At 51.0% G+C, this 23,397-nt stretch overlaps 5 protein-coding genes across 5 annotated transcripts; 2 read left to right on the top strand and 3 right to left on the bottom strand.

Annotated features, from left to right (window-relative positions):
- Positions 1 to 355: 355 nt before the first annotated feature.
- Positions 356 to 3,066, bottom strand: MIND_00767300 (uncharacterized protein; the record flags this gene model as incomplete). Its single annotated transcript, XM_037364366.1, has 4 exons — positions 356 to 1,108; positions 1,166 to 1,389; positions 1,438 to 2,584; positions 2,638 to 3,066. 4 exons carry the CDS (start codon positions 3,064 to 3,066, stop codon positions 356 to 358), a joined length of 2,553 nt encoding a protein of 850 aa, XP_037220010.1.
- A 6,380-nt stretch (positions 3,067 to 9,446) lies between these two features.
- MIND_00767200 (uncharacterized protein) lies at positions 9,447 to 10,483 on the top strand (the record flags this gene model as incomplete). The annotated part of the gene is made up of 4 exons (XM_037364365.1): positions 9,447 to 9,497; positions 9,548 to 9,749; positions 9,806 to 10,080; positions 10,130 to 10,483. The coding sequence occupies 4 exons, from the start codon at positions 9,447 to 9,449 to the stop codon at positions 10,481 to 10,483; spliced, it is 882 nt and encodes a 293-aa protein (XP_037220009.1).
- A 433-nt stretch (positions 10,484 to 10,916) lies between these two features.
- Positions 10,917 to 11,749, top strand: MIND_00767100 (uncharacterized protein; the record flags this gene model as incomplete). The annotated part of the gene is made up of 4 exons (XM_037364364.1): positions 10,917 to 10,961; positions 11,012 to 11,204; positions 11,259 to 11,570; positions 11,619 to 11,749. The coding sequence occupies 4 exons, from the start codon at positions 10,917 to 10,919 to the stop codon at positions 11,747 to 11,749; spliced, it is 681 nt and encodes a 226-aa protein (XP_037220008.1).
- Positions 11,750 to 12,118: 369 nt separating this feature from the next.
- Positions 12,119 to 18,092, bottom strand: MIND_00767000 (Formin-like protein 6; the record flags this gene model as incomplete). The annotated part of the gene is made up of 12 exons (XM_037364363.1): positions 12,119 to 14,626; positions 14,672 to 14,753; positions 14,803 to 14,913; positions 14,961 to 15,077; positions 15,127 to 15,289; positions 15,341 to 15,409; positions 15,458 to 15,729; positions 15,782 to 16,195; positions 16,256 to 16,867; positions 16,918 to 17,420; positions 17,474 to 17,809; positions 17,858 to 18,092. 12 exons carry the CDS (start codon positions 18,090 to 18,092, stop codon positions 14,619 to 14,621), a joined length of 2,922 nt encoding a protein of 973 aa, XP_037220007.1. The 3' UTR covers positions 12,119 to 14,618.
- A 248-nt stretch (positions 18,093 to 18,340) lies between these two features.
- MIND_00766900 (WD-REPEATS-REGION domain-containing protein) lies at positions 18,341 to 23,319 on the bottom strand (the record flags this gene model as incomplete). The annotated part of the gene is made up of 20 exons (XM_037364362.1): positions 18,341 to 18,447; positions 18,500 to 18,813; positions 18,867 to 19,000; positions 19,049 to 19,391; positions 19,441 to 19,546; positions 19,594 to 19,692; positions 19,743 to 19,865; positions 19,914 to 20,026; positions 20,091 to 20,316; positions 20,365 to 20,435; positions 20,481 to 20,663; positions 20,712 to 20,867; positions 20,916 to 21,105; positions 21,152 to 21,378; positions 21,423 to 21,514; positions 21,558 to 21,665; positions 21,716 to 22,047; positions 22,096 to 22,315; positions 22,369 to 22,522; positions 22,571 to 23,319. The coding sequence occupies 20 exons, from the start codon at positions 23,317 to 23,319 to the stop codon at positions 18,341 to 18,343; spliced, it is 4,047 nt and encodes a 1,348-aa protein (XP_037220006.1).
- Positions 23,320 to 23,397: the final 78 nt, after the last annotated feature.

Below are 23,397 nucleotides of genomic sequence, written 5' to 3'. Positions count from 1 at the left end.
TTAATATTATTAGCTTTAGTTGCAAAGAGACCTTGACCGTTTTGATCACATCACATTCAATACTTTAACACACAGGCAGAACTGTAGCGACTGGGGTTTTTTCTTGCTAAATTTTTACATCAGGCATTTTTGCAGATCCTAGATATTCATTTTTCCAGCGGGCAAGCTAGCTTTTAGGGAGCACCCGTTTGTCAGTGGTTCCAGCCTGAGGTTGAATGTTGATCACACAAAATTTTCAAGGTTTATTGGGCCACAAGCCACAGACAAGCTGAACATCGTGAAAGGAATCACATTGTCGTCCTGGATATAATACTCACTACATGTTAAACGACGCTATGTACCGTGACCGAGGCCTTCAGTGCCTTCCGCGCCGTCCACGGCTGGGGCCAGACCTGTTGGACGTCGCGGTCTGGGTTTGGACTGTACGAGATTGAGATCGTGTCGCAGGCCGCGAGGGACCAGCACTGCCGCTGGCTTCAAGTTCCGGTATCTGGGTGTAAGGTTTCAGCCTCTTGCTGGGTGTCTCCTCCCCCGCATCGGCGCGCGCCCGCTTCTGGCCCGTGCTCTGCCAGGTGGACTCGTCCGTGGCGTTGATGACGGTTTGCACCTCCTTTGACGGCGGCACGAAATCGATCGCCGGGTCCGTACCGGTTAGCGGCCACCACTGATGAGCAACACATTTTTTGAATATCCGCAAGACGTGAGGGTGATCCATAGGACGGACCGGCTCCCGTCCCGGCCGGCTCGCAGACTGCTCATGACCGTCGACATCCTCCGAGTCATCCGAGTCGTCGACTAGGTACTCCTCCTTCTCCTCGCTGTCGGGGTTCTGATCCGCGACTTTGCGCCGGAGATTTGTCGCAAGCATGTACAGCGGTTTGTTTTTGGCAGCGTCGACTGGGACCCGCCGCACAAGGTAGCCTTGCTTCATGTCGGGGCCAAACGGGTCGAAAAGGTGGCCACAGGCAGACGAACCACGGGAGTCATTGTGAGCTGTGTGACGGAGTATCATCCACATCAACAGCCAGTATACCGACTCGAGATCGTGATGTGCCGCGTGCTGAGTCACGGTGCGCATCAATTCAATTGCCATAAACGGTCGGGTGCCCTGAAGTTTAGGGTTAATATCGTTATAAGAAGCAAAACGAATGCGAGAAAGGCTTACTGTCATATCACTCAATGCCTTCTCCACGTATTCCAAAACAGCTTGCTGGCGGCTTTCAAACATCTGATTGAACCTTTGCGCGCCGTCTGCCGTGAACTCGGCATAGTCCCAGTCAAGTAGAAACCCTTGTGGCATCTCGCCCTCCGAAGTAGCCTCCACGAACATCACATTTCCTTCGCTGATGTCGCGATGAAGAACCCCAGCTTGAAATGCAAGAAAATGTTCTATCCCAAGATGTCAGAAAATATGACTGGTAGAAGGAAAGAACATACGTTGGACCACTCGGTACAGTGCCCAACACATCGCTTCGGTCGAAGGAAACTCGCGCAAAGGCCGCCCAACCGGCGTTAACAAAGACCGTACGTGAATACGAGAGTTAACATCCGCCGTCAGAGGGTGAGGAATTATGCGGGTGCGCTGAATGCTCCCTTCCGCGTCGATGTCGCAGTCGAGTGCCCCTAAATCAACACTCCCATGGCAGGTAGCCATTCCCTCAGCTCCCTCCTTGCCTTCGGAGCATTTGGCGATGAAGTCATAATAGTCGATCTCCGGACGACGACAAGCCTCTCTCCAGGCATCCTTCAAAGCGTATATTTGCGGGTTCTCTTCGTCTAGATCCTCTGCTAAGATCACGCGATAGACACGCGTGGCTCGACCGAAAAGCCCGTCGGAGACCGAGAGGATATTTCCGATGGTATAACAGGTGACGGGTTGCGGAAAACCGTCAACGTCTCGGCGGGAAGCTTTGAGACTGATGGTGGTATCGGTGGCGCTCGCGCAGTCTGGAAACATTTTGGCATAAAAGGAGTTGCGGCGAAGTGCTTCGTAGATACGCGATTTGAGAGTGTTGTCTTTGAGGGGCCGCGAAATGGTGAAGTCATCCCCGTCGATGCGGCCCAGATGGCCAGCTGGGTGATAGAGTCGGTACATGAAAGTGGGGATAATGTGTTGATTTTCTCCGGCCAACCATTCAAAGCCCTTCGAGACAACGAACCCAGTGCGATCAAAGCAGAATATGCGCGCCATGTCGTGCTTGTACATCGCCATAACCCACGAATAGCAGCGGCCCGAGCTCATCAGTAAGCTGCGACCGCTCTTGACGATCTGCACGAGGGCATCTTCGACCTTCTGGATTTTGCGAGCATCTTCCGGTTTTTTGGGGTTGAGCTGGCGGATTTCCTCGGTGGCATCGTCGAATATGTCGAGATTGTCTTTGAACTCGAAGTCGGTACCGATTGCGGGCCACGTCCACGGTTTCCCTGGCTCAGGCGGTGGCACACCCGGGTAAGTAGCGAGCACGTCAGGCTTAATGTCGTGGTCGTTCTCATCGAGAGGCTGAATACTTCGGTACTGAGAGTCGATGATGAGAGGCCTAATGTCCTCGGGAAACTTCTCAACCAAAGCCTCGAGATATTTTATCTGTCCATAGGAATAAGAACGAGTTCAATGTCAACTGAACCTGGATAACGCACGAAAGATGGAATCATAAGCTTCTCGTTGTTCCTCCTTGGGTTGCTGGTATCACGCCCGTTGTAGACATCAATCGCAGCGTTGAGGTGGCGTCGGGCTTGATTAACCATAGCGGTGACGGCCTTCGTCTCTGCATTGGTCGATTCCGCGGTGATCATGTAGTCTTCAAGTAGTTCCATCGGTTCCAGCATGCCCGCAAAGCCATTTTCTGCCATCTTGAACCAAATGCTGCGATTTTGTTTGTTGTCCTGCTTGGTGTCTTCTTTGTAGTTGGCTTGGCTAACCAGGTTGCTTCCAGGTTTCGACTTACGCGGAGTCGGTTGAGGAGGAGGGGGATGAGATTGGGCAGTGCCACCCGGATTGTCAAGAACAACGGAGGCCTGGGACTGGGGAGGGGGTGTTTGTGCGGTTTGCGCGCTCTGAGTAGACATGATGGTTAGAGAGTAAAGATAGTGCAACAAAGCGCTGCTCACCCCGTTTAAATAGTTATACGCAGTCAAAGCGTGTTGCGGTTGAGTCCAAGCACTAGTCACGTCGTGTGACAGACGCGTCTGATCACATGCACCTTGTTGATAGGCGTGATGACTCTCCGAAAAACCGTCACGTCCTTGATTTCCTGTGCCCCGTTGACCTTTTTTGCCGTGCTCTCTATATTGTTGCAGTGTCTTCTTTGAATTGTGGAACCCTCCGTGCCAGTGGCCCGAAGTCACTGGGTGTGAACAGAAGACAGTTTATTGGTCTGGTACAACGAGAGAAGGGTTGAGTAAGTACATGCAGACATAGATAAAATAGGAGTCATACCTGGTACAACGAGAGAAGGGTTGAGAGCCCCTCTCGTTGACCAGGTTCCAGTTGCGATGGAATCGAGACAGAGATAAGATAATAAGATATGATCAGGAGATTACCGAATGAGCCGCGTCACTCTCCGACACCCCCCCTTGACGTGGGTCCAGTTTCAGCATCTTTACCCAGCGTGCGTGTATCGTGCGGTGTAAAGGCTTCGTGAAGAGATCGGCGACATTATTGTTGCCCGCCACATGCATAACATCAACGAAGCGGTTCAGCACGCAGTCGCGAATGAAGTGCTCTCGAATAGAGATGTGTTTCATTTTCGAGTGTGAATGTGGGTCGTGGGTGCAAGCAACTGTTCCTTGATTGTCGCAAAAGATAGATGTGGGCTGCTGTTGTGGAAAGCCGAGCTCGTTCATGATGTTTCGGAACCAAAGGACATCTTTCGCGCAATGTGTTGTGGCAAGATACTCGGCCTCGCAAGAGGACAGAGCCACGACGGCTTGTTGCTTCGAGCTCCACGACACTGGGGAGTCGTTTACCAGGATAACAAAGCCCGATATCGATTTCCTATCATTCCCCATTCCCCAGTCCGAGTCGCTCAGTGCTGTAACCGTGGGTTCTGAGAAGTTCTTTCCCCCAAGTAGTATCCCATGGCTCGTCGTTCCCCGCAAATATCGCAACAGGTGCTTAGCCGCTGCCACGTGCGTAGGGCCATACTTCACCATAAAGCGCGCCAATTCCCGCACCGTATATGAGATGTCAGGGCGTGTGCAGGTGGACAAGTACATGCACCGCCCGACTATGGCAGCATATGGGAAGTCTTTCGTTTTCTCGACCTCCGCATCTGTAGCTGGCGCCAATCTGGTGCTCGGGTCCATTGGAGTCTGCACTGAGTTGCTTTTGTCGAATTTGAAGTCGCGAAGGATTGATTCCGTGAATGCCTTCTGGTGTAAGCGAATGGTGTGGTTATTTCGGTCTCGCTCGACTGAGCATCCCAAATGCAGCTTCGGTTCGCCATTGTCGGTGATCTCGAATTGGGCAGACAAGGCTGACACTACAGCATCCGATTCGGTTTGGGAGGAGCAAGCAATTAGCATGTCGTCCACGCTGGTCGTTATGATGCTGAGGTTGTTGTCAGTCCTCCTCACGTAAACGCTCCAGTCTGACTCGACACGTTTGAAGCCTATAAGTTCGAGTCGTGCGTTGAGCTCGAGGTACCATTGTCTTCCGGCCTGCTTCAAGCCATACAGACCCTTGAGCAGCCTCCAAAACCCTGGGCCCGCAATTTCAGGCTTCCGCATGTATATCTCTTCGTCAAGTGGGCCATTTAGAAAGGCAGTTTTGACGTCGACTTGGCGCAAAGTCATGTCGTAGGCGGCAGCGAGTGTGAGGACAAATCTGATGGATTCCCATCGTGCGACGGGAGCGAATGTGTATGTGTAGTCTTGGCCCGGGATCTGGGTAAATCCCTTTGCAACTAGTCGTGCTTTGAATCGAGATATGCGACCATCTCGGTCTCGTTTGATGTGCAGTACCCACTTGCAGGCGACAGGTTTGCGTCCTGCCGGCACTTCTTCAACTTCGACGTAAACGCCTTTCGCCCGTAGTGACTCCAGCTCCTCGAATATGGCGATTAGCCATTGTGGCCAGTATATCGAAGCTTTGGCTTCGGGTATTGAGTTTGGGTCTTTTGCATTGGGATCGTCGATGGGGTTTGTGAGAGTGGAATAGACATGCTCCGCCTTGTCGATTGCGTGCACTAAATCGACTAGTTCCTCGAGTGCGCATTCTATCTCGAGTTCGTCGCCTGAGAGCAGGACGGACAAGAGGTAGTCTTCGGAGATGACTAGATCCTCCTCCCCCTCGTCCAGCATCGCATGGTTGATTATATGTCGTGCGGGGAACTCGGCGTACGCGAGGAGTCTTTCGCTGGGCCAGCGGGGTATCATCTATTTCGTCCGCGCTAGGCATAGGCACATCTTGATCGAAAAGCCTGCTCATCAATTAGAATGATTAGATAGACCAGTGTGTTAACACACGGTATAGCTCGTGGCTTTGTTATTTCCTCGAACACTTCGTCTAAAAGACGTTGGACGGGTCTAAGTTACGTCAGCTACAGGCTCCCATGCGAGTTAACACGCACTCTGGGGTTGTACCGCGTTTAGATTCTGCCTCTACCAGTGTGGGAGGATGCCTGGTTAAACAGGTTAAATAGTATTCATCGTCGTTAACGACGGACATACGAGTTGAGCTCAGTGGCTTCGTTACGCTCGGAGGCGGGTTCACGCTCAGAGGCGGAGTTATTATGCTCGGTGGCAATTGGTTCGCTCAGCAGTTTGGCTGGCTTTGAAATCACCACGGATTCCCGTTCTCGAAAATGTTCTTCGAGTTCGGAGGGGACGTCTTCCCAGAGAAGTTCGGAGTGGGAAGGTGATGGGACAAAGTCAGGAAACCCATGAAATTCGATATCTCGGCGCGGGCGTATGGCTCTGGTATGAGGAAACCAGATCAAATATCCTTTGGAGTCGCGCGCATATCCAACAAATTTCCCTTCTTCCCCTCTGGAGGCAAATTTCATTTGATCTGTCGAATTGGGCTTTCGTACTGTTACGAGTGCGCCGAAAGGTCGAAGGTGCGACAGATCCGGCTTATGTTTGAACCAACTCTCGAAAGGCGTTGACCCGTCTGGATTCGCTGAATGCGGGACTCGATTCTTGATATGGATGCATGCTTGGACCGCGAGAGGCCAAAACCATGTGGTCAACGATGCATCGACCAACATGGCTCGAGTCATGTTTTCGATTGTCTGGTTGAGACGTTCCGCCACGCCCGTTTTGTTGTGAAGCATCAGGTACCGTCTTTTCGTAAGTGATTCCGTTGTCAGAGCAGTACTGTTGGAATTGGCCGTGTATAAGCTCGGGCGCGTTGTCGATTCGTAGGTAGACGAGTTTGCTGCCCAATAAGTTTTCGGCACTCACGCGAAACTCGTGAAAACACTTCAGGGCTTCGTCCTTCGTCTTGAGAAAATATACAGCAGAGTAGCGGCGGAAGTCGTCGGTGAATGTGATGAAGTATTTGAACCCCCCATAGCCGGATGGGAGGGGTCCACAAATGTCAGAATGGATTCGGAAGAGGACGCGCTCAGCGCGGTTGGAAGCTTTCGAGGGAAACTTTAGTCGTCTCATGTTGGCAAGAGCACACACCCGACAATCCTTGATCTTGACTGAGTCTATGCCCTGGGGTAAGCCGACCGTGGCACGTTGGAGTCCTTTAACGTCTAAATGCCCCATTAGACGGTGGTAAAAACCTGTTCTTTCGACGTCTTGTCGCCGTCAGGTCCAAGTATTGCCATGATGGTCGGCGTTGTTGCGGCGATCAGATTTGCACTAAAATTTGCTTCCGCGGGAGGTGATGTCGAGTTGGCGAGATTTTGGTCTGAATTTGGTTCCGATCCGTTTTGACTAGGATTTGCGACAATATTGAGTCCCATCTTGTACAGTCCTCCGACTATCTCGCCTGACGCAAACGGAAAGCCGTCTGGGTTGTAATACTGGATGCGGCCACCCCCCGTTTCCGTTTGCACGCCTTTCATGTCCAGTTGTGTCCCGGATATGAGGTTGCATCGAGCTGTGGGAATGTGCAAAACGTTGCTCAGTGAGAAACTCATGTCTCCCGGGTGCGTTCCTTCCAAGAAGATTCGTCCTTTCCCTAATGCTTGGGTAGTCAAGTTCGACCCAAAACCGTGAACATTCACCGGGTTTCTGAATGCCCTGTACTCTCGGAACGATGCGAGGTTATTGAAGACGTGTCGCGAAGCACCCGTGTCGTGGTAGATGTTCTCGGTGCGCGTTGTTTCTTCGTTGGGTAGGACATTCACAGCATTTACCCAGATGTCTCCTTCGTCGTCATCGATTTGCAAGTCGCTCATCATCATAAACGCCATCGCCGCGCCTGTTTCGTTTCCTACAGCCTCCGTCACATCCTCTTCGCTATCCTCTGTGAAGTCCAACATCCCTGCAAAGCGCTCTCCTCCAGCAGCAGCAAATCGATCTCCTCCCATTCTCGGACGTGGAGCGCCCAAGTTCTGCCTTGCTTGGCGCCTCTGAGCAGCAATTCTCTCGGCGGGTGGCAGGTGAACGATTCGCGAACCTCGATATCCTTCCGGATACTGACCCTCTTTGCCCCCTTTGTAAGCAAAACAGTCAGCTTGACAATGCCCAATGGGAGTGGAACACTCGATGTTCTCGCAAAATAGTCGACTGCGGCCCGATCCACCAGCATTGGGGTTTGGTGCACGATATGGCGCTGGTCGTCGGTCACTGCGTTGGTGAGCGCGTTGGACTTGTCGATGGTTATGATTGCTCGGTTGGACTAACGAAGCGCTTGCAACAGCACTTGTGTCAGAGTCTGCGCTTGACGGAGTCGTTGTTGAAGCGGTACCCATCTTGAACGCCTCTTCGCGTTGTAATCGGGCCACCACCGCTGCCGAACTCAGTGGTTTCCCATTCTTCTCGGCGTTAGTCATCTCCTCAAGCAATGAGTCGCGGCAGTACTGCCATTTCTCGGTCTGCGGCATGTTGGTAATGAGGCACTTGGCGAATTCGTGGTCGGGAAGCATGTCGGGGTCAGCGCGGCGTAGGTTTCCATACTTCTCGAGCATCGTCACTCTCCATACGATGGGATTCCCTGTTCCGCACATGAGGGAAGATATTTGGCCTTTGAGGGTAATGGCCGTCAAGGTGTTCGTCGGTTCGTAGGCTTCTTTTAATGCAAACCACGCTTCTCTTGCTGACTTGCAGTTGTCTACAACATAGAGTTTCGCTATTGGGACGGCGTCCACTATCGTGGAGAGAGCCTTCTTGTCTTGCAACAACCAACTTTCGGCGGCCTTCTTGGCTACATTCACTTCGACTTCGTTGCCCTTGGTCGTTATCGTCACTGTTGTCCCAGTAGGGTCTACCCCTGTGTACATTTGGCTCTGGACCAATGCGGGAATTACTGGAGGCTTGTATTCGTCGCCATCAATGAACTTCCAGTACCCGGCAGCGTCGAGTTTACACTTGGCTTTTGCTCTGAATTCCGCATAGTTGTTGCTGCCGTCGGTGTTTTCGACAATAGAGGTGAGTTTCAGTTGTCGCCATTCTTTATCATTGTCTGCTGACGACATCTCAAATAGGTGTCGGTATGGATAAGTCGTAGTGTCTAGGAATTGCGACGAGTGGGACGAGTGAGTAGCGAGCAGCAGGTAGTAAGGCGAGGTTGGTTGTTGGTTAGATTGGTTAGGAGTGAAGTATGTTTGGCTGAATTAGAGTGTGTTGCGCAAACTTCAGCCGGGGCCCATAACCTGTGAACAGAAGACAGTTTATTGGTCTGGTACAACGAGAGAAGGGTTGAGTAAGTACATGCAGACATAGATAAAATAGGAGTCATACCTGGTACAACGAGAGAAGGGTTGAGAGCCCCTCTCGTTGACCAGGTTCCAGTTGCGATGGAATCGAGACAGAGATAAGATAATAAGATATGATCAGGAGATTACCGAATGAGCCGCGTCACTCTCCGACACTGGGAAAGTCGAGTCTAGATCACGTCAATGCACTGACCTTCAAGTTTCACCTCTTCAACTCCAAAGCTGGCGGCGCACTGTTTCTGCTGCTTATTATTCAAGCTCCCCTGGCATTCATTAGAGTCCCAGCTCGAATTGGTCCAATGGTCCAGCCAATCAACTTCAAGTTCTCGTCATTCTCAGAAACGTGGCATCCGCTACAAGGTCTTCTCAGTGTTCACACTCTGGATTCGACAATTGTTCAACTCTCAGAGTGTCCTGTGATTGCCCTGAAAAGAGTCTTCGAGTTATAACTTCTAGCTATAAATGCAGTGGGATCTGGCCAGGGGAAACTATCACATCTCAATTAATCGTACCTTCGATATTCTGGAATACTATCCTACAGGCTCGGCTAAAATACGACGCTCCGAGTCTTATAAAAGCGCTACGTATTTGGCTGTTGAATCGTTGCCCGCCATGCATCAAGTTTTCATCCGAGTCTTCCTCGTGCTCTTCGCATATTTTGCTGTGAACCCATTCATTTTAGGACTTGCGCCATCCTGACAAGCCGAATATAGACTGCCAGTGCTCACGCCATCGTCGTACAACGAGATAGTGATATTTCTTGGACGCTGCAAGGCTGCTACACAGACACATCAACCTCTCGCACTCTCGGGGGATCGTCTGCTATCAGCGACGACATGACCATCGAAACTTGTCAAAGTTTTTGTTCAGAGGGAGGTTTCAATTTGGCCGGTGTAGAACTCGGCTCTCAATGCTGTCAGTGTGGTTTCATCACTAGTATTACCGCGACATCCGCTCAGATTTATCGGTAGTCTGCGACAATGGCATTCAGGCAACCGGTGCGACCGCTGATATCGCCAACTGTAATGCGGCTTGTAGCGGAGACGATACCGAAATTTGTGGCGGCGAAGGTTTCATCAATATTTACTGGAACGGAGCGCCCCAAACCTGTCTCTCCTTCAACCACACAACGACTTCCAATGTTCAAGCGGTGTATGTCAGCCCTCCGACGACAGGACCTGCCTCCGTGCCAATCTACGCCCTGATCATCTTTCTCGCGCGTGGATTTGCATTTGAAATTCTCTCAGTGGGGCGCTTGTTACCACGCACTTCTGCTTGCACTGATAACTATTCAGACTGGATTCAACGCGTTCAACTTCGTATCACTGACAAATGGCGGTCTCAAGGCCACCTCCGCAACCCAGCCCTCACGAGCCGTCTCTCTCTCCGCCCTCCCCGGCGACTCACCCACCTTCGTCATGGTAACCCCACTCCCGGCGGCCCTTCCCGCATATTGCATGATGCCGAATCCATTCCCTGGCCAGGACGGTACAGTTCTCGCGGTGAACGGCAGGAGCGACCTTTGGGCTCTGTGTGCGAATACCTCGGCCGCAGGAAGGGTCGATTTGGTGTTTGATCCCATTCCGAATCACCCGCGTTATGAGCTGGCGAACTGTCGGTCTGTGTACCTCACCTTGACGGATGCGTAACTCGATCTGGCAACACGTATATATCCTTGCACTTGATGTAGTTAACTTCGTTTGCGCGAAAGAAGCAGCTTACATAAATCGTGACTAATCAGATGAGTCATCAAGCAAGACCCTGCTCCGCCAGCCAGCAATCCACTTGGATAGATCTATGGCTTTGTACCCCTTGCATCGGCAGACTCGACGAAGCTGCCGCCACAGCTTGAACCGACTAACACAAGGCATCTATGAGCGGCACATCATGCTAGCCCAGGGACCGTGAGGGACCGTGCTGCATGTACTACTAGCCTACCTACCTCGAATGAGGAAAGCCCAAGCACTACAACGAGCGGATTGTCATCGTGATAGAAGCTAATCTGACCTTTGGTGCGCCTGGGTGCCGAGATATGTGCTATAAAAACCGGTTGGTCTTAGTGGTTACCCAGCAAACTTCAATATGCTCTGCGTCCTCATTGCCTCGCTCACCATTGCTAGCGCTGCTGTTCGTTCTCTTGCTTGTTCGTTAATTCTCATCCAAAGGCGGAGCTACAGATGGCAGCGGTGCTTCCGAGCCAACGCGACTCCGTTATATGGGTTGCGCAAGGCTGCTACACCGACACAAGCACGTCCCGAACCCTTGCCTCCAGCTCCGCCGCAAGCACGAACATGACCATCGAGAACTGCATCAAGGTCTGCTCCGACGGCGGGTACAACCTTGCTGGTGTCGAGTTTGCCGATGAATGCTGTCCGTATTTTCCTCCTCATATGTTTTAAATTGTCCTTACCTGCGGAAACCCAGACTGCGACTATACCTTCCAGTCCACCGGCATCATCGCACACAGCCAGGATTGCAACCTACCCTGCAGCGGAAACAAAAACGAAAAATGTGGAGCGGGCAACTACATTGATGTATACTGGAATGGCCATCCTTTCCCCGTCGCGCCGCCCACCGCCGGGACGTATACTTACCAAGGGTGCTATGCAGACAACGTCAACGGAAGAGCCCTGCCCCACCAGCAAGCGGTTGCGAACGCAACCGTCGATAAATGCACGGCTGCGTGCAAGGATGCAGGTTATAACGTTGCTGGCCTGGAGGCTGGACGGGAGTGCTGTAAGTGAGATTCAAGTACTAGAACCTCTCCCTCATCCGTGTTTACAGGGTGCAACCTCCAGCTCCCTTCGACCCCAAAGTTGAACGACAACGCCTGCGCAACGGCGTGCACGGGCAACACTAATCAGCTGTGTGGAGGAACCAGTAAACTGACTGTCTATTCTGCTATTGTCTTGTAGCAGCACATGACTGTTCACAGAATCCTGATAACAGTTGTAGAAAACAAGATGCAATTTCATACCAGGTTTTCCCCTTACTCGTACCTTGTTATCTAGAAGAGTTCGACTTGATTTTCAGGCAAAACTTGCTGAAAATTCAATGAAATTTTCTTGAAAGAATTTGGCCTTTTTTATCTAACCTATATTCTGGCCCTGTGGGCATCATTTCAATAATAAAAAACGTGTGAGATCGTATACAGATTGCGTCAAGGTAAATGAGTATGTATGTATGTGTCAAATGTGTGTAGCGCGTCATTAGTTAGTCAGTTCGTACAGTTGTGTCCGCCGCAGGTCATTATATGTATATCGTTGTCGCGGAATCGTCGTTAGTTATGACCCAGCCGCAGGCCCGCCCGTGAAAAAGATCCCACTCAGTCGCACCTGGGGAAAGCCGATCAATCATTGCATGTTCCTGAAAGAGTCTGTGGACATACCCGGTTGGCTGGATCTCTCCGGTGCCGTGTGCTGTTGCCCATATTCCGCATCGCGTTGTCCAACACACCTCTACTCAGCGACGCGCGACCATACGACTCGGGCGCGTGTATCGGCGGGGCCAAACCGCTGGTGCTCTCCGGCTTGCTGCGTTTGACAGTTGGTTCGCTGTCGGTCGAGGATTCGTTGGTCTGAAGCACGATCGACGGCTTCGACGGCGCCGGCTTGCGCTGGGATTCGAGTCTGATAACGTCCTGGACGGCGTTCTGCGACAATGTAAGAGACCTCATACGAAAGAGAGTATCATTTTACCTCGAGAGACTGCGAGAACGTAACGATGCCTTCGAAAAACAGCTCCACACTCGGAGCTTGTGGCGCATCCGGGTTTTCACCAAAGTATGATAACAACGAGCGGAGTTCTTGGTGCAATGAGAAGCTCGCAGACTTGAGGTCGCGGATCTTGGGGCCGACTTTCGCCACGAAAGGCTAATAAAATGAGCTTTTTCACCAGGATGAGGAATACGAGGCCTACCTCCATTACTACCACAAATCGGTCGGCAGGATCCAGCCTTAAAGACTGTGCTTTCGTGATCTCCGTCTTCAGTTGCGTTAATCGTTCCACCATATTGTTCACGGTCTGCAATATTGATTGGATTGAAACTGGCCAAAAAGTCACTTCTTCACGAGTTTTAATAACGATGATTCACGTACTGCGAACCGCCTCTCGGATATTCGGCATGTCTTTCATAAAGTCCAACAAAGATGGGTCGTTTTGCAGAAAATTCCGTGCCAGAAAATGCAGCAGCGAGGGACACTCCTCACGCCCAGTCTTAGTCATGCCCAGCTACAGTATCAGTGTCAGCCAAATGGTTTTTTTGTTCAATGTTGCTAGCATGCCTGGTTCAGTGTTGACAGCCTGAAGCCCCGTATCTGCCCGCGATCCACGTTGAGCGCATTCCCAGCAGCTAAAACAGTTTGCAAGATCTGCTTGAACTTGGCGGACGACCGAAGCTCGCGCGAGGCTTTGTGTAGGATTTCCAGCTCCGGCGCCAGCTCTGCCATGTCCATATCCAGTTTCGCCCGGAAAATCATGGCGTCTAGCCGACCCGGGAGTCGAGGGATTGACATGATCTGTCATCGTGAGCATGGGTAGCACGATAATAAATAGCCTACCTGAGCAAGGTACTGATCCGCCTCTGATAGCTTCGACATATCCTTCGTGGCTTTGAGTAGGGTGATCTTCGAAAAAAAAGTCAGCGACAAGATCGTCGCAGAATTGAAACCTGCCTCATCGGAAGTCGGCAACTTGTTGCCGATCTCTTCTAAGTTGTTCACAGGAAGCTTGTCGTTAAGCTCCAGCAGTGCTTGCTTAATTTCAGGGATGCTCATCTTAATGCCTTTGAGCATAACGCCTGTAGCGTCTTAGCGTTGCAGGTCAAATTAACATAGATGCGACATACCAACAGCAGTGGCTCTAGCGTTATTTAGCACTGTCTTGGGACTGTTGCTTGCTGTATTAGACCCCAGTTTCGAGGTCGTCGCACGGGTCTCGATAGCGAAAAGGCTCTTGATCTCGTCCATCTGCAAAGCGATGCCTGTTGTCTGACCCTCCGTCCACACAGAAGATGCGCTGGCCGAGTCGAGCGGGAGACTTTCGTGGATGAAATTTCTCATGTTACTCTTGGGCTTTAAAGAGCTCATGAATCGGAATGACGTTGGCGGAGCACCCGGAGCTGGTGGTGGGGGCGGGGGTGCTGGAGCACCGGGAGGTGGCGGTGGGGGAGGGGGAGGAGGAGGTCCAGATGCGAAAGATGGTGGTGGTGGCGGCGGTGGCGGTGGCGGCGGAGGTGGAGGTGGAGGCGGCGGAGGTGATGATGTCGATGTTGATGGTGTGATTGATGGCACATCACTGAGTGATGATATTACGTGGGGCGGTGATGGCGGAGGTGATGGCATGCTCGCTGTAGTCTCTTCAGCGAGCGTAGATCTACGTGGCGGCGGCGGTGGTGGTGGCGGAGGTGGTGGTGGTGGTGGTGTTGGTGGTGTACCAGCTGCAGAGAATGATAGTGGAGATGCAGGAACGACGGATGCCCGTTTGCCCTTGTTGCTTGGAGGCGGAGGTGGAGGAGGCGATCTTGCTTTGAATTCCTTCTCCGTCTTAGGACGAGCGGCAAGTTTCGACTTTAACTCAGTTACTTCGGCCGAAAGCGTAGCAATCTCGTCGTCCTTTCGACTTAGCGTTTCCAAGACACGTGATACCATCAAGTCGGCATCCATCTCGGCTGCCCGGCTCTCCTGCCGCATGTCCTCTTGCGATTTGAATCGAGCATAAACAGCTTCCATGGCGCGTTTGTAGTATGTGATATCCTTTTCTTTGATCCCAACCAACGACTCAAGTTCACTGATCTAACCAGATTCGTTAGGTAGAGAGAGAAAGAAAAGGAATGTAACCTGCCTTGATCTTTTGGTGTGCAATCTCATCATTGAGTTTCTGTAGCCGGGCCCGTTCGCGTTCACGTTTAGCACGATCATCCTAGGAGAGCATGAAGTGGGTCAATGATAGAGCAACACAATTCTCGTACAGCTTCTCTTGCATCTGCTGGATTCTGTGCTTTGAAGCGATCAACCTCGGCTTGGAGTTGGATGACTTGTTTCTCGCGTTGAACAAGGCGTTGGACAAGACCGTGGAAGTTCTACCTCATACTTTAGATAACAAGGTATATGATATGTCGAAACTAACCTCTTGGCCGGCTTTCCCTATTGATTTGGCATTTGGGACAGGCATGTTCATGGGGAGAGATTTCAACGCATTCATCTCTGCCAACTGATCATTCAACTTGTTTCGTAGGTCGGTTCGCTATCGCATGGTTAGATTCCTCTTTTGATTGAGTTAAGCTTGGTCGCACCTCATCGCTCAGTTCCTCGTACTTCGCACGCAATGCCTCGAGTTCTTGCTCGATAATCGTCCGTGAGCCGTCCTCGTATGCCGCCTTAACTTCGAGCGCTTGTCCGGTTATATGGACCACCGACGAAGAAAATCGTGTCATGAACAAATGCCAGCTCTCGTCGCTAAAAGACATCAGCGAGAATTCAATACAAAGGAGGAGAACAAAAACGCACAAATCATCCAACATTGCAGCTTGCTCGACGAACTTGTCCAAGATTGCAAGCAGATCTGCTTTTAGTTGCCTAAACAATCAGTCAATGATCCAATCAGTACGAACAAGGGTAGCTCACAATCCGACATCGCGCTGCAAAATGAGGGTATAGTGGTTCATGATGTCCATCATCATTGGATATAACTCTCCGTGTTGTTTAGCCAGTCGCACGAGGTCTGCAAGAGCTGTCTCTGAACCCGACATGCCTCGTTCATGGTTGACTGGACTGCCCGCCTGGCCAATATAACTCCGCGCACGATCCCGCATGCTTTCCTCGTCAGCGAACTTGTCATCCGCATAACGCTCAATCTGAGTTCTGAGGTCATCCGTTGGGCCCAGGTATCGCAAGGTCTATAGTCCAAAGAATCAACTTGTGTCGATGAAACGTTCGCCGCAAACCTACCACGACCGCTTCGTTTAAGCCCCGTCGAGCAAACTCGTCACGAAGCATGACCCGATCTTCAAAAGCCTCCGAATGGAAAATCAACTGGTTCACCAAAGCCATCGACCACGTCCGTGCCTCCCACAGCTCTGCCTCTCGTTTGACTTCTTCGCTGCCCAAATCGCCCTCGGCATCAAATGTATCTCGCATGAATTCCAAGAGTTGTTCGAAGCGGAATGCCTCTTCAAATTCGATACGGTAGTCTGTTAAGGCGGCTAAAACCAGCTTTTGACCTTCGGGGCGGTCCGCAGGTAGACCACAGAGGGCTGCCAGAATTCTGGTAACAAGGCCACGCAGTTTCAGAGACGACCCATGGAGAGCGTAGGCCATGTGAGTGATCAGCGTTCTCGACGAGAATGCCCGTTGAAGACCGGGCTAAATATTTCATATGTCAATTCAAACGTTGAAAAGCACTGAATGAAGACCTAGGCTTACAGTTGTGTTCAGTAGAACCCGCAGACACTTAACGAGATTAAAAACCACGTTTTGCTCTGTCTGCGTTAGGGATCGCCGTTTGCCGCCAACCAGGCTCGCTAAAAGTGAGTCCAACACTTCCATCCCATTCTCGTCGATGAACTCCACAACCCACTGCATCTCGCTCGACGATGCATGCGAATTGAGCTCAATGAGAAGTTTCGCCAGCTTGGAATCTACTTTGCGATTGCGGAGTTTATCCACATACCACTTCCCGGGTTGATCCCTTCCACTAGCTTCACCAGTTCCGCCGCCGGACCACCAGCTGCTGAATACGCCGCCGGTGATGTTTGGTTGCAGTGGTTGAAGCTCCTCAACTGGTTTCTCCACTGTTGCCTGTACAACCTCTGGCTCTGCTGGACCACCCCAAAGCGAGAATCGTCGGAAAGCATCCCCAGTAACTTGTGGTATTATCCGCGCGAGGGCAGCTCCGCTAGACGGACCAACCGTTGCGGATTGCATGGGCGACTTGGATTTCGGTTTCGCGGCGCGATACTGACTGAGAAGCTGTTGTCGCTTTTCTAGAGGGAGACTATACATGGCAGCCCTTCTACCCTCCGGAACTGTTGCCTCCTGTCATCGTGATATAAGCATTTGAGAAACTTGCATCGAGATATACGCACAACAAATGCGTCAAAAGCGAATTGATCAAACGGCTCGTCCTCTTCTTCTACCATAGAATCCAGCCCGGGACCTTTCCACGGTCCTCCAGTAAAGTGCGGCACGAGTTTGGGTTCGCTGACACTTTTGCGATTGTCCGGAGATGGAGGTCCCGAATTTTGCGCAGACCAGTAACTCATTAGCGAAAATCGCTTCTGGGCCGCAGGAACTTCATCTGCACGTGGAGAAATGGTCGATTTCAGTTTGGCAGTCCCTTCCCCGTCCGAATCATCCTCATCATCCTCGTCTTCTTCAGGTTCCTCGTATAGTGACTGGAACTGCTTTAACGTCGATGTCGATGACTCGAGGGATGCTCCAGAAACACTCCGGGACTTGGACCGTCGATACCATTCCTCCGGCACAGCTAATCGGAAGCTTCGTGTTGCCCCAGATGTCAGAGTATTCGTGCTGAAAGGAAGTTCGACGATCTTGTACATCAGGGATGAACTAGGCAAGCGCGTGAAGTCTGTGTCGCAAAAATAAGCCAGCACGTTTGATAACTGGCAGCAGTCAACGCACCAGAGGTCTGCCCATCGGCCCACACCTCCTCCAGCACATATTCTAGATTGTTGGAGCCCGGCAAGCCTTTCGTTAGTCCAAGTTCTGTCGCAACTGCAGATGTAACGTCCCCAACGGTCGTATTTGTCGAGATGAAGATCTTATATTGGAATTCATCATGGATTTCGGGCACCCGGGAGAACGAAAAGGTTATAGAAAGCGATGGATGCAGAGAGACCAGTCGCAGTGCGGGTTTGTGCATGTGTGATGTCAAGTGGTATGTCGAGAATTGGCGGTCAGGGATCGCAGGAGTGGCATTTATGAGCGGGGAAATAGGTGTGGTTGGAGGTAGTATTCCTGATGAGCGCTCAGGAAAGATAGCAAGACAGAGAAACCCACACTCACCGTCCCCCAGCGCCTCCAATTCCGCCTCCTCCCATCGCCTTCCCAACTGCTCATCCCTAATGGACTGTAGCGCCCACCCGCGGTCGTCAAGGTCTCCGAGAATCTCGGATTTGACATGCTCGTTGGTTATAAGGTCGTTGAGGACGTGTTGGGCAGTCGCGTTCGCCTCAACCGTTGCAAAGTGTAGATTGCCTGTCGGAAGCAAAGTCGGCACAATCAATGGCTCTGCTCCCATGGCGAGCGGGCGGCCTAGGTGGAGAAGCGAGTGTCTGGCGTCGTGATATGTGTAGACTGGATTCTTAGAGTGTGGTAGAGGACATGGGGATTGAGAGCGATGAGGGCGTAAGCCAAATTCGGAAACGAGATGACATATGCGTGACTCCGCAAGATCGGTCGTCTTGTAAGTAAACCACTCAAGCGTTGAACAAGGCTTGGATTCCGAGACTCAGCTCCCATTACAACCACCTTGTTCTCAACTGCTTACTACGTGCTAAAGGTCAAGATACTGTCTCTAATCTTTAACCGAACACTTCGATCAGCCGCCCACTCAAACCGTACAAGCGTAAGGGCTTCCGTATTGGACATGTTCGCTAGCAAAGTATCAATATTTATAGTGCAAGGACGAGTGAAATACCAAATAACCTTCGTCTCCCACATTGAATGACAACGTCTTGAACGGGTCCGATCCGCCATGACCTTGTCGTGGTGGTGCTCCAGGATTAAAAAAACTCGAGAAGCTCGACCCAACTTTCCACACCAACACCACGCTCTCTTCAAGAGAAAGGGTGACGAGTCTCCTCCCATCCGGCGAAAAGCTGCATGCCGTGATCTTCTTCTTGTGCCCTTCAAGCACGTATAGTCGGATCGCGGTCTTGAGGTCGTATATCACAATGGCCCCTTCGTTCGTTCCCACAGCAAGTCGTTGGCTAGCCATATGGAAATCGATGCTGGGGAATCTGAGAGTCTGATTAGTCAATCAATTCCAATAGTACTCAAAAAGACGACCAACGTCTTCACGACATGTCCTAAAATTTCTGTTGCAGTGTCGAGGACTGCATCTCTCTGGGAAGTTGAGTTTGGGTCAAGCGATTTGACGACAGCTTCCATAAGTCGAGGTAGGTTGGGCTGCAATACTAATGGCCGCTGTCACAACTTATCAGTTGCAAGCACCAAATGACCTTTCGAGCTTACCTTCCGGATGAGAAATGCGACAATCTGCAACACAGATTTCCGGTGTTCCAATCCCGAAGGGTTCAATATATCCAGTGCAAGAGTCGTCATAAACAACGCTGTGTTGTTGGAAGCGATTTGCAGCACAGCTAGCCTTGCTTGCGGCCCCGCATTCTGAGCAGAGATACTCTCTTTCCGTGAATTTGTCGCAAGCGTAAACAGTGCTCGGAGAATGTCCATCGCATCAATGTAGTGTTGCCAAATGTGGAATCCTTGAGAACACAAGTCGACAGCGAGGACACGATAGAGCGACTGTTCGTCGTGTAGATAAAGTGCGATGGATTTAGCGATATCAGTTAACGTACTGAGGCGAATTAGACACAACAAAAATGCAGACCAAGAAAAAAACCCACTTGCTCGACAGCAGGCTATAGTTCTCGGCAGCAATGTGGCCACACATGAATAGCGACAAGGCAGCAGGAAGCGATTCTCGATCGGCAGTGGATTGTAAGCATGGCACTATTAGGTCTAAGTCCCCATTTTCTGTAATTCACAAGCAGCCTCACGATGGTGTTGCCAGTGTTCTGCAACTTCAATGGTCTCTTCATCTGATAACCGTGCTATGGTGGCATCAAATAACATACGCGCAGCATGACGGACTTCATCTGTTGTGGGATAAGTGCACTTTAAGGTGATACTCCGTTGAAGAACGCACTGGATGAGTCAAACCACCGACGAGCCAGATAGGTGAGACTGGGAGGACGATAGAACGGACCAACAACTCCGGATAGAGACGTCGCATATAGTGCAACAACGGCTGCCGCGGGTTCAGCGAGTTCTATAAGTGGTTGGGATCAATGAAACAGACAAGCAGCGAGACAAATACCAGCAAACAAACTAATGGCACGGAGCAGCACTACGATTGCCAACGCCCGTGCCGCTGAAGCATCTTGCGAAATGCACCATGGGTCACGAGATCGATTTCCAGTGTACAAACAGCTGGAACCAAGGCTATAATTCGGCCCTAGTCAAACGGGAGCCCTTATATATAACGTAAACAAACCTGGCTAAGCCTGCGCAGGTTCTCGATAGCGGAATTCCGAGTCTCTGTTCACAGAGGATATCGGTATCGCGGTTGAGACCAGGAGTGAGCAAGGTTGAGAGAATAAGCCTGATTTGATCCAAAGCAGAATAGATCGCTTTCGTTTGATCCCTGTTTGTGCTTATCAATCTTGCGGTAGTTGTAGTCTCGCTGATAAATCTTTCGAGGTCAAGTGTTACGGTCGAGGCTGGAACGCTCGTTAAGATGGGGGCTCCAACACGACAAAAATACCAACCAGACGCGAGTGTGGTACTCGACAGACCCTTGAGATAAATGTCCGGAGTACAGGAACCGGAATTTGTAGTCCTACTGGAACGTTAACTTCATGAAATGATTGAATGGATGCCTCACATGTCCACCCATCCTCCTTGGGCAATCAACTCTTGCGCCTTCTCCAGCGCCATAGATCTCCGGAATTCCTTGGTTTTGACGTCCCATAACCGAGCACGACGGTCGGAATAAATCAAAAGAAGACTGTCTTCCTTCAAACTTATCCGCAGAAGAGAGAAAGCAGAACCTGGAATGATGTAGAGACTTTATATGGAAGTCAGCTATAGCCAATGCACAACGACCCATACGCACAAATGAAACCCATCTACCACGATGACAGCGATGGTACCGTCCTGTGATAAGCACAAAACACAACCCCGCAGCGGACTGAGCTTGTTGTCCGGAAACTGAATCACCCTGGAGAGTGGTGTTGTGAATATCGTCCAACGAGCCTTCAGAGCCAAGGATCTGTGGACCTCTCAATTACCGGCACACACGGAATCCACTGGCTCTTACTCCGCCGCCCAAAACGCAACTGACCCATCATCTCCACCACCAACGACTAGCTTTTCGCGCGTTCGACTATTTTGCACGATATGGAGAGCCCCCACAGTTCCGTCAATAGGAACATTAGAAGTTTTCGCAGATACTTTTGGCGTCGATGAACAGATATCAGCCAACGAGGTTTCCTGTAGTGTCCCATCCGCTATCAACTTCTGAATACCCCGACAAAAAAGAGCGGAAGGTCTTACCACGACCTAACAGGACGGAATTGGCATGGGGAGCGAGGATCGAAGTTGGTTGTGAAATATCGCGACCTCCTTTGTAAATGAGTTGTCGGATCCAACTCGCATCATGCAACACATGCGATTCAACAATTCGTCCTTCGTTCGTTGCCCTTGTAGCGAAAACCTCTTGGAAGTTAACAACAGTCACGGCTTCATTTATGTCCGTCGAAACTGTGCGCAGTAAAGTTAGCCTGTAGATATAAGCACAAGAGCAACCAAAGTTATTTACACATACTGGGCACGTAGCACATCATCGACAGGATGACCCACAGGTGTTGTAATGTTGTTCGATTCTATGAAGTCAATCTTGCAAAACTGAATTTGTTCCTGGAGAAATCAGTTTTCGCCGTGGATAATACAGAGAATGTACCACGAAAGTGATTGCATAGATATTCTCATCGAGCCATTGAGCTCGTACGACGCCTCCTAGTTCCCCACTATGAAGAATGGAAAACTCGTGATTGGCATATTCGAAGATCTGAATGCAAGTGTAAACAACAAGTAAGTTGACGTAAGAAGACCGATTACCATGAAGGCTTGTTCTGTCCAAGCTAACCCACGCAGTCGACCATTCATCAGATGGGAGCGAAGCCCCAGCAACGGACCTTCACCAAAAAGTTGGCCAGTGATGAATTCTTCACCCAGCACGATTCGGCTGGCATCCGGAATTGGCTCTGAAGCTAAATCCTCTGCAGATTTGGACTTGATAGCTTTGAATAAGGGAAGAGCCGCCAAATTCGTGGAAATGCTTTCCTCTAGAGGGGGCGATTCCACCCTCTGCGTTGTGGGCAGGCGAGGAAGACATTGAATGGATCGAACACAAAATGTGCCGTCAGGACGAAGGTAGAAGAACACCTCGCCTTTACAAAATCATGAGAGACGAAATAATCGATAAGATGACTGCATACCGTCTGCATCAGGGTGGACACCTATACCGGCAGCAGGACCGTCTAGCTGCCATTGGCTCAGCGGCTCAAGCTCAACGTCATAAGGCCCCCGGTCATTATCCGCGCGAAAACGGAACAATGCTAGTCGTGATTTCTCTAGAACGCCGTTGTCGGATGGATCGACCGGCCCATACGAAGCGGAGTTGGGATTGATTTTCGCAGTCGCCAAGAGCATAGGCATCTGGAACCTAGTAAACATTCGGTACTGCGTCAAAGATGGACAAAGGGGCCAACCTCTCCAATGAAAAAGTGTTGAATATGGGACCAGATCCACACGTCATGGGACGCCTCTTGGTCCTGGAAGCCCTGCGGAGGCTGTGGCGGGTTGACTTCGACATTGATAGAGTTCAGGCACATTCCGTCCTCCATAGAATAAACAGAAAGATGTCTGGGAGATCAGTTAGATTCGGGCAACGTAGGTCGTATGAAGACTAACCCGGATTGTTGTAGGACAGTAATAAGCGAGTTGCTCTGCAGCAACAGCAGATCAGAAACGGGGCTTGAGTCTGATGGAATTATATGGTAATAGAGGGCGAGGTTCTGAGTGTCCGTATCTGCCCCGAAGGCAGATTGAGACGGTGGTGATGGAGGGTTGGACACGCTTTTTGGTGTTTGTGATGGAGAGTTCGTGGCGGAGAGCAGTGAACGCGGCGGGTCCAACCGCTTCGCTTGGAAGACAGAGGGTGGTGGGGAGTTTTCAGTGGAAGGTGGAGGAGATCGCGTATTTTTGTGGTTGCTCTTCCCCTGAAGCATATCCTTCAGCTTGTCCGGTTCATCATCGAAGTCGACATAATTCTTTGGGGCTTCCACTTGTGTAGTGGTAACTCCAGAAACGATTCTGGACCGAGATGCTACATTGAAAGGGGGCTTTGGTGAGGGGAGGGGAGAGCCGGAGCGTGAAGGATGCTTGGAGGTGGTTATTGGAGACGGTATGGAAAGAGTCGTGGGTTCTGGTCCTGGCTGTTGTATCTTTGCGCCGCGGCTACTTCGCCGAAATGCATATATCGACCCATCCTCGCAGCCAATTACAGCCCGCACCGGGTGTGTGATTGTTTCCTCCGAAAGAACTACGAAGTTTGAGGTGACCGAGTTCGAGCAACTGTTGTCGAGAGAAGTTGGGCTGCCATCCTTGCGTTGTTGAGGAAAGTGGAGAGGTATGTGCAAGGAAGGAGCCCCAGGGTTCATACGAGGACGAAGCACGGCTATGGATGTCGTTTTCGTCGTGGTTTGCCGGCTCACTGGTGAAATCAAAAGTCAAGAGAT

This window comes from Mycena indigotica (genome assembly GCF_014461135.1).
Source record: "Mycena indigotica strain 171206Taipei chromosome Unknown Mind.scaff0006, whole genome shotgun sequence".
NCBI classification, from domain to species: domain Eukaryota; kingdom Fungi; phylum Basidiomycota; class Agaricomycetes; order Agaricales; family Mycenaceae; genus Mycena; species Mycena indigotica.
The sequence above is the reverse complement of the archived record's forward strand: the minus strand, read 5'-3'. Positions and strand labels throughout refer to the sequence as shown.